At 31.9% G+C, this 10,356-nt stretch overlaps 1 protein-coding gene across 4 annotated transcripts in view; it reads right to left on the reverse strand.

The window, feature by feature from the left end:
* ArfGAP3 (ADP-ribosylation factor GTPase activating protein 3) overlaps nucleotides 1-10,356 on the reverse strand; it is a 61,750-nt gene that overhangs the window by 44,334 nt on the left and 7,060 nt on the right. For all 4 annotated transcript variants that reach the window (XM_024361461.2, XM_014424338.2, XM_014424339.3 and 1 more), the window contains exons 4-5: nucleotides 9,861-9,950; nucleotides 632-796 (exon numbers count right to left, since the gene is read on the reverse strand). In XM_024361461.2, coding sequence (XP_024217229.1) covers nucleotides 632-796; nucleotides 9,861-9,950 — 255 coding nt within the window. The remainder of the gene's footprint in view (nucleotides 1-631; nucleotides 797-9,860; nucleotides 9,951-10,356) is intronic.

A 10,356-nucleotide genomic window follows, 5' to 3' on the forward strand; every position in this document is an offset into this window, starting at 1 on the left:
ATTTAGTATTAAAGTTCTTAATTTGAACCCAAATTATCTTTTATATTTGAAAAAAGTTTTAAAACGATCGAAATTCTTTTTATTTTATTTTAAATAATTTTTAAATTATTACAATATATATATGTTGCAATATTTTAAATAAACATTAATATTTTATAACACCCATAGGGTTTAAATATGGGAGACAGTAATTGACATGAAACAAGTGGGAAATTGTTGAGATAAACTCCTAACTGATGAAGATGATCTTAATCATCTTAAAAATAAAACTTTAAACCTGATCAGTTCTAGAAATGTTACAAGAAGGGTTTTTACTCCAGAACTTTAATATCTAAAACTCTGGCTAAATAGAAAGAAAATGGTAATTTTAACCTCATAAACCAGTCTAAATGCACTTGCTGATGCAATGCAATCAAAGCACCTAGGGTTAAACCACAAAAAGAAACTATACATGAACAAATTTCAGAGTTGTATTTCCCAATCTAGACCATCATGGTCAACAATTATGATAACAGTAAGTGGAGTGACAGAAATAAATGATGCATTGTATGAAACAAAGAAATTAAAAATAATCTAAAGGATAAACATATTTCAGTATAGGATTATCATAAAATGTAGATATAAAACTTACTCCACTTCTTTTAGCTTGAGGCTTTCTAACACCAATTGTTGGCTTTCTATCATTTATTGTAGAAGCATTCATGGAAATACAAGGCCCTTTTTTTTCTGTTGTAACATGATCTTCAACACCAGGAGGTTTGCTGGTGATCAGTGTCTCATTATTACTTGCTGTTTCCTGTCAGAAAAAAATAATTTGTTAATATTTGAGGCAACTTCTAAATTTTAATGAAATTGCATCAATATCAAATCTTGCATTTACAGTACAGCATGACAGTCCGTGGTTATAGCAATGGTGGCCCTATACTATATGACCACCATATGAAGGACTACATGTAATCTTGAATAAAACACTTATTCATAATGCATAAACCAGATATTTTTTACTTAAAATCATTCTTTTAGGAAGAGGGAGGTAAGAATTATAATCTGTTCACATTATTTCAATTGTAACTAAAAACTAAAAAAATAAAATTAAAAAAAAAAAAAAAAACTAATATAGTAAACTAAAAAAACTTCTTTTATCAATAAAATTAACTATATTTAATTTATATGAAAAATAGTAAATATAACATTTGCCAATTTTTAAAATGGTTTCTTAAACATAATAACTTTAAATAAAAAAGTAAACCTTATTTCTAAATTAAATAATCTACATATAAAAGAATATTTTATACCCAAACCCTAAAAGAAGTCGAAAAACTGAAATATCATTTATTTTATTTCCATTGTTTTTATTTTGTGATACAACATTTAAACCAAATATGTTGTCTCCAATAGTCTGATGGGCATACTTACCCTGGAGGATAGTCTAGAAAATCCCAGTCAGGGTGACTTCCATGGTACCATGGTGGCCAGCCTCCTTACTTACTAACAATAATCGACTTAACTTAACTTCAAGTAAAGATTAAAAACAGATTAGCCTGTTAAGCCAACCCACTATTTGCAAATTTTGTTCCAAAAGTTCATATAAAAGCTGAAAATTAAAGTTATTTTACATGTAACCAGGTAATTAAAAAATTTTCCCCTTCGAAATACTCCTCTTGAGGCACACTACAAGTGTATCATCACTATTTCTCTAATCTTCCTTCTTTGGAAGTCCTGAGTTCTACAGTGCCCAAATGCTGTCCAGAAGTGAGTCTTTGGGCTATGAGCTGTGTGAAACTTGTTGTCGGGAATCATATAAATTTACCCAATTTATAGATACCTCTAAAGTTATCAAATAAAGTGCACATAAGTTAATAAACAAACGTTTGTATTGAAACAAAATATAATCTTACACACTCCACAAAACAATAGTTCAATTATAAGATTTAAAATAAAACAGCTCACCAAATTAGACTAAACAATGTGCTTCACTACCTTAGGACAATGAATAACAACAACAGCACTGTAACCTTCCACTATATTCTTTCTCTTCACTATCGATACTTAACATCCTCCCACCTTTCGATCATAACACAAGGTTGATCGAAACCTGGGACACCCTATTGATATTTAGTAGGGAGTCTCACTCTGTGACCGCAGCGTGTTATGATGGGCGTCTTCTCCTTTACTGGTGTAGTACACTTCTCAGGGTACTCGCTGGGCTCCACTTCTAGTGAGGCAGCCACTTCCAAGGGGAAAATTCTCTGCACGGGTCGTACTATCTCTCCAGAAGCTGTTCTAAGCCTGGCCACTCTAACCAAGCCATCCTTTCCGGGGTAGACTTCAAGTACCTTTGCCAAAGGCCAAAACAAACACTTCCCATAGTCGCCTCCAACCAAGACCACATCACCCTTCTTCAAGATGTATCCACTATCCTTTTCTGTAAAATGAGTTACAAGCTGACTGAGGTATTCGGTCCTGAATCTTACTCTTAAATCTCTTCTCAAACGCTGCAAGAAACGATATCTTTTACTTATGTTAACCTTGTCTAAATGATCCAAATCCGGTACTCCAATGTTCAGCGAATCCTGGAGGAACATAGCTGGAGTAAGAGGATCCAAATCATCAGTATCTTCAGATACATTCATTAGTGGTCTGTGATTAATAATAGCTTCACAATCACATATAAGAGTATTGAGTTCCTCATACTTTAAAGATGCATGTCCCAATACTCTTCTGAGCATTCTCTTGACAATTTGAATGAGCTGTTCCCACCAACCACCCCACCATGCTGCAGTTGGTGGATTAAATTTCCATTGAATTCTACATGTAGACGCTTCATATTCAATCTTTTGCCAATCAATGTTACAAAATAGGTTTTCAGCCCCAACAAAATTAGTGCCATTGTCGCTAAATATGGTTTTCAGTCGTCCACGCCGAGCGATAAATCTTCTTAGGCTCTGAAGAAACTCATTTGTAGACAGAGAAATGACAAGTTCCATGTGAACTCCCCTATATACTGCACAGGTATAGAGGACAATCCAGCTCTTCTCTCCATCACGAAGAATCAATGGTACTGCTAGGTCAACTCCCAAAACCTCAAACACAAGCGCTTCTCTCACTCTTTCACAGGCAAAATTGCAGGTTTGGTTTTGATAGCACTGCCCTGGAACCTCTTACATCTAATAAAGGTAGCAATGACGGTTTTAACAGTTCTTCTTCCTTTCAGAATCTAAAATCTTTCACGAAGCTTGCACAATAGAATCAGTACACCCACATGTCCCATTTTTGTGTGCTCTTTGTAAATAAGTCTTCTGACCAATTCATGACTGCCAGATAGAACCATAGGTGTCTTGAAATCTTCTTTGTCTTCTCTTGATGCGATTTGGGTTTTGACTCTCAAAATTCAGGCTTCATTTTCAAATACACACAAAGACTTCAGTTGACTTTCTCTCATCTTGGAACTCTTGGAAACTCTCTGACTACTATTTTTACCAAGATTTTCTCAGCTGTATCAATCTCTAGGACTGTCAATTCACTCTTGGAGCTGGCCATAAATTCTCCTCTTTCCGCAACCAGTTTGGTCCCTCCCACCAATGAGACTGTAGCAAGGAACCACTACACCTGACAACCACTACACCTGTCCCACAGTAATCCCAGAACAGGTGAAGGGCTCAATACAATATTCTTCTCTGGTGTTATAGTGCTCTCCCATCCTCTAAGTTCAAATTTTGCTCTGGAGAGTAACTTCACTGAATGTTCTATAAATTGCCTTAACTCTTTCTCTGTTTTATTTCACCCACAGCAGTAACAAAATTATCCACGTAAAATGAACTTTTAAGTTCAGCAGAAATTTTACCCAACCCTTCTTCACTTTAATCCAAATGATAATTCAGAACTGCTCCTAGCAGGAATGGGCTACAATTCACTCCAAATACCACACGACAATACCTCATTACCTTCACCTTCTTATAAGTAGGGTCCTCCCACCATAGGAATCTGAGGAAGTCACGGTCCTTTTCATTTACTAATGTCTGCAAAAATGCCTTTTTAATATCAGATACCACACCTATTTTTTCTTCCCTAAATCGCAACAATATAGCCGGGATTAATTCTAAAAGCTTGGGTCCCTCCTCAAGACAATCATGTAATGATAACATCCCCTTTTGTTTACACGATGCATCAAATACGGGTCTTACTTTTGTCGATGAGGCAGTTTTGAACACTCCTCGATGAGGTAAATAATGTGCAGGAGCTTGTAACTGTTCTTTTAGCACCAATTCTATTACTCCTTCATTTATCCAATCAGTGAAAACTTCTTCATAAGCTTCATATTTACCCTCAGCTAATAGTTTACGGGTCATGGAAAATAATCGCTTTTCAGCTACCGCTCTACAATCACATAATTCTTCTCTGTTATCCAGCCAGGGCAAACATACTTGGTATCTTCCATCACAGTCTCTGGTTACCGTTTGCTTGAAATACTCTATAGCAGCCATCTCCATTTCCCCTTTTGTCTTATTTTCAGCAGGATCTGAAATTCCCAGTGCTTCCAAACTCCATAAATCAGCCAATCTGTCTGTTTTAGATAACAGAGAAATAACCATTGAGGCCTGAGTAACGCCTCTGTCTCCATAACAGGTTCTTACCATGACTACCCATCCCAAAACAGTTTCAACAGCCAATAACCCACATTCTAATTTACACTGATTTCCAGTCAAAATTTCACAATCAAAATCAGCTCCTATTAATAATTCTATTTCACTTGATTCTTGTCCAATGTCAGTGATAAATATTCCCTTCTCTTTAATATCCTTTTCCAATATTTCTGGCCTGAGCTTAGGAATATTGCCACAGATTGTTGGTTGTTGGTTGATCCAGTACTGTGATTTCTTTCAAGCACTTTGCATGGAGGTCGCTAACTCTCCCATGTTTGCTCTTATGACAAATCTTTCCACCAAATAGGATCTGTGTTAATTCTTCGCTACCTACTGGCTTTATATATAACTCATCAACCAATTTCTTCAATATACTTGATTGATCATACAACTGAACAGAGTTTACCTTATTCCCTGACCTAACATTTCTAATTATTATACCTAAAAGTTCTCTAATATAAAATTCTGTCAACATATCAGTTCTCCCAAAACGAGACTTTAAACAGGAAATTACCTTATCATAATTTTCTGAAGTTGCTGGAAAACCTTCTACAATATCTCTAGCTCGAGTACTCTTAACTGTGGCTTGAATCAAATACTGGAATTTATCCTCTGGTTCAATTTGTGGATCTTCATGTATTCTACTAAACTGACCCCAAAACCCAAGCCACTCTTTTATTTCCCCATTGAATTTTTTCAATTCAATCTTTGGTAGTTTTAAGTTCCCTTTCTTATTATTGGATGCTGAGGAACAAACAGAACCCTCACATTCTTCCTTTTCACGTGCTGAAATAATTTTATTGTAAGATTCATATTGAATTAAAGCCAGATCATATTTATCTTTATATGACTCAACTGCTGTAAATTCTCTGACATATTCACTTCCCTTTCCATTATCAAATAACCACTGTTTCACCTGTTCATCTAAAACATTCATTTGTTGAGATAACCTTCCTAACTTATTAATAAAAAGGTGCACCTGTATTTTATTGGGTTCACTTTCCTCAAATTCTTTGGTCAATTCATTGTAGGTCTTGGTGAACATCATCCTTACTGTTTTCCTTTCAGTAACATGATCGTTCAGTGCCATAATTATTGCTTTTTTCACAATCTTCACTAATTAATTGTACACTTTCTTCAATAATTACGATCACGTCGGGGTCACCAAATGTCGGGAATCATATAAATTTACCCAATTTATAGATACCTCTAAAGTTATCAAATAAAGTGCACATAAGTTAATAAACAAACGTTTGTATTGAAACAAAATATAATCTTACACACTCCACAAAACAATAGTTCAATTATAAGATTTAAAATAAAACAGCTCACCAAATTAGACTAAACAATGTGCTTCACCACCTTAGGACAATGAATAACAACAACAGCACTGTAACCTTCCACTATATTCTTTCTATTCACTATCGATACTTAACACTTGTCTTCCAAGCTGGAGAATCAAAGACAAAAAAGTCAAGGAAATCGAGGTCGAATGTCAAGACAATGATAATTGTTATTTTTTTTTTTATTCTTGGACATGATTTACAAAGAGTTCTTTTCTTCAGACAAGACTGTTAATATAAAAACTTCAATACTGACGTTCTTAGAGGCCTAAAGCTCATGTGAAGTGGGTTAGACTGATTTTTTCTCAAAAAATTGCGTTTACTGGTTCTTTTTTAAAGGAACAATGATTAGTTCAAATAATAAATGGGGGCAAATCCCAATAGGTCCCAATTATTTTATAGAAATATCATTGGGGCAATATTTGATTATGGAGCTACAAACTATGGCGAAGCACCTGATAGTACCTTAAAGAAATTAAATGTAATACACAACAGGAGTTTAAGATTATGTTTAGGACTTCATAACTGTACTCCAATAGACATATCATGCAATGAGGCAGGCAAACATATCTAAAGTTTAGAAGACAATTACTAGCAGATAGAATGTTCTTTAAGGTTAAAGCTAGGAATTATAAAATCTAAAATAAAATAGTATCAATGTGTATTCTTATCCTAACCTCGACATATTGGAAAAAGAAAAAATATGTTCCACTTATATACGATAGTTTTTTTAAAATATCAACAGCTAACAGATAATTTATTTCCAATACTAAATTACCTTTATACACACTCGACTATGATATGTTATTTCAAACAATTAATACTATAATAAATAATAAAATCAAATTGTTACCATTCATTATGATTAACGCTTATATTAAAACTTTAATTACAGAAAATTGGCCTTATCATATTAATATTTACACAAACGGATCAAAAAAGAAATAATACTGGCTCCACAGTTTATATCCCAAAGTACCAATATTCCGCACAATATAAATTAGCAAACATCACATCTATTTATAATGCTGCAATATTGCAAGCTCTACTCTAAAGTTCATAAACAGAACATGTAAAAATAAATTCATAATAATAACTGATAGTGTGAGTTCATTATGAGCAATTAAAAATAATAACAATTTTAATAAAAATAACATTCTAGTTAATGTAATTCAAGAATATTTTTACACAATAAAAACAAATAATATTAATGTGGGTCAAAGCCCATAGGAATTACAGAGGTAGATCACCTAGCTAAAACTTCTGTTAACCTACCTCATGTTACAGACATAAAACTACCATATACGGATTTTTTTATGATGATTAAAGAAAATACGTTAGATAAATGGTCCCAGCATTATTAAGAGTCTTACACAGGTAGATTTTATAAGTGGAATGTGCTGCAAATTCCGACCAAGCTCTGGTTTTTCTAATTGAATCAGTCGAAGGATATAGTAAAGAATTTTTCAAGACTTAGAACAAATCATGGATTATGCAAAGAGTACCTTCAACATAATGGAGTCAAAAATTCTGCGAAATGCGATAAATGTAACCAAAAAAGAAACCCTAAAATATATCATGAATGCCCTGCTTATCAAAATCAAAGGAAAAAATATCTAAATCCGTATAGTAATGACGATATATATAAAAAATTGTTAACATATAACAATTCTGAAGAAATAGGCAATGTCACGCAGTAATTATATTTAATAAATAATAATTTATTTATTTGTTTATGGGCCGACCCCCGTACAAATATAGTTAGCCTGTGAGATACATAAAATAAATAATAAATTTCAGTAATTTTACAAAGATGGTGAGTCAAAGATCATTTAAATAAAATAATAACAAACAATATACCGAAGCTGGGCTATCTACATTCGTAAGAATAAAATAATAAAACAAAAATTTCACTTCATATTTAATATTAATAAAAAATATATATATACCTCATATTGTGACGGTAGGTATTCAGCTATAAGCAAAAGGTTCCGTGTTACATATATAAAAAAAAGTTTAAGATCTAATCCTGAGGGTATAGACAGAAATTCGTACAACTGATTTTGCTTAATATTGTTTAGTTTCAGCATGTATCGGATTCGGTTCTAATGATATGCAGGGCAGTTTGTCAAAAAATGGAAACAATCCTCCAATGCTGTTCCATCACAAGGTGGGGTCCAAAGTATATTTGTATAGACCGACACTTGGAGTAATTGCATATTTACCGGAGTCATGGTTGGGAAATTATGCTCAAGTGAGTTATAGGGCAGCTGATTATTTAGGTAGCTTTGAGGATCATCCATTTTGATGAAGACCCTACTGTACCACGGGTTATAGGTCAATTCTCATAACAAGAGGTCTTTATCCTTGACAAATTTCCTATGTCTATCCAAGATCTCCCCCATTCTAATTTTGATACTTACCAGATCATCAAGTAGTATCGGGTCAAACAAATCTTCATATTATATATTTATATATTCATATCATATTTATATATCTTCATATATAAAAATTTTTCTTATCTGTGCCACCCAATTATATTGCAGACTCAAACGGTTGTTACAGTCCAGCTGCAGTAGCTTTAAATAACAATGTTTCACAAGTTGCTTTGTGAGTACAACTCATGTTAAGTATTTTTATCAGCCAGGACAGAGTTTGCTTTAAAACGTGATATCCTACAGGAATCACCACCACTTCTAGTCTTACCATAAAGTGTGGGGTGTTTCGTTGCAAACACAATAGTCGCTTGTATATTTTCTAATTCCTCTATGTGCTTTATGGCCAAAATAGGTGCAGCATACACATGAGGATACAACTCAACATAGTCCACTTGTAAATGAATATAAATATAAATAAAACTAGTATATTTAATAAATAAATATATTTAGTTTGGAAATAACAAATAAATAAATTTATAAATGGCTGCATGGAAAATTCCAATGCTATTAAAATATAAATATAAAGAAAACAATGATTTAATAGTTAAAACTCAAAAAATGAACAAAAATACAATGTTGTGCAAAAGGACCTCAAATGGTGTCAATTCATGTACCGACCCCACAAATGTGCAATTTCATACAAAATAAAACTAGTGTTAATAGAATGTCCTTTTCATGATTAAAATGTCTGTTGCATTTTGGCTGAACTTGAAGCTTGAAAACGAAAGATGCAATTGCATGAAAATCTGGTATCTAATAATAACTGATCACTAGCACTAATACCAATCAGATGATAATTCAAGATGTTTCTAACCAACATAACCTACATCTTATAACTTAAATGAAACTTTTTCAAAATATTTGATTATTTTTAAAGAAACATTTTGAAAATTTATGTTCTCATTAAATTTTAAATTGTTAATTTATTGATATTTATTGTTTTTATTACATCTATTCATTTATAAATTATTTTAGAATTTTTTTTTTTTTTAAATGAATTCATTACTCTTTGAATATATAACAGTAAAGTCAACTCGTGATTAAAAAAGAAAAGTTTTAGAACCAGTAATAAACACACATTTGATAGCAAATAAGTAATTAAATACAAATTAATTTACAATCAGAAAAAGTAAGGAAACCATTTAAAATAAATTTGTGATAGTGTAAAAGAAAAAAAATTATAGTTTTTGAATATAATCAGTCACTTGAAAGAAAGGATTTTTTTTTATTTCTATATAGCTGAAATTTCATAAATATTGAATAAGCGCTAAGTTTATATTCCTCTTTCATTAGCAAAAATAAAAAATACATTTTTAAATTCAAGTCACCACAGATAATCTGCAAAATGGATAATCAGGAGTTGCCTGGGTCAGTGTTTTCATCAAATTTTGGGTTACAATAAAATAAAAACTGAATTAATAAGTTAATTTATTTACCTGAGAAAAACTATGGTCTTCAAAAAAATCATATTCCTTGTTAGATTCTTCCAAATGGCTATCATGATCAATATCATAGTCTAGAAACAGCTAAAATCAAAGGAAATAGTATCCAACTAAAGAAATATAATGATATATGAACATAATTAATGAGAAAAAAAATTATTATGATAAAAAATATGCATTGATCAATATATATTTAAAAATACATATTATGCTGATCAATAACAAATATTATTAAAGTAAATTCAAAGCCAGTATGAATAACAACTAATATAATAAGAAACAAGATATACATAATATAATAAGATAGATAAGAAATAAATGATAAATAGACCACTTACTTCTTGTGTAGAAAAGAAGAATACTACTTATTACTCATACCCACTCGTAACATATCTCAATATATATACACACACACATATTTATAACATGTCATTTCTTATTATATTAGTTGTTCTTCACACACTTATTCTCTGTTTACTATATATATATA

This window comes from Halyomorpha halys, unplaced genomic scaffold (genome assembly GCF_000696795.3).
Source record: "Halyomorpha halys isolate HHAL.00 unplaced genomic scaffold, Hhal_1.1 Scaffold465.1, whole genome shotgun sequence".
In the NCBI taxonomy this organism is placed as follows: Eukaryota; Metazoa; Arthropoda; class Insecta; order Hemiptera; family Pentatomidae; genus Halyomorpha; species Halyomorpha halys.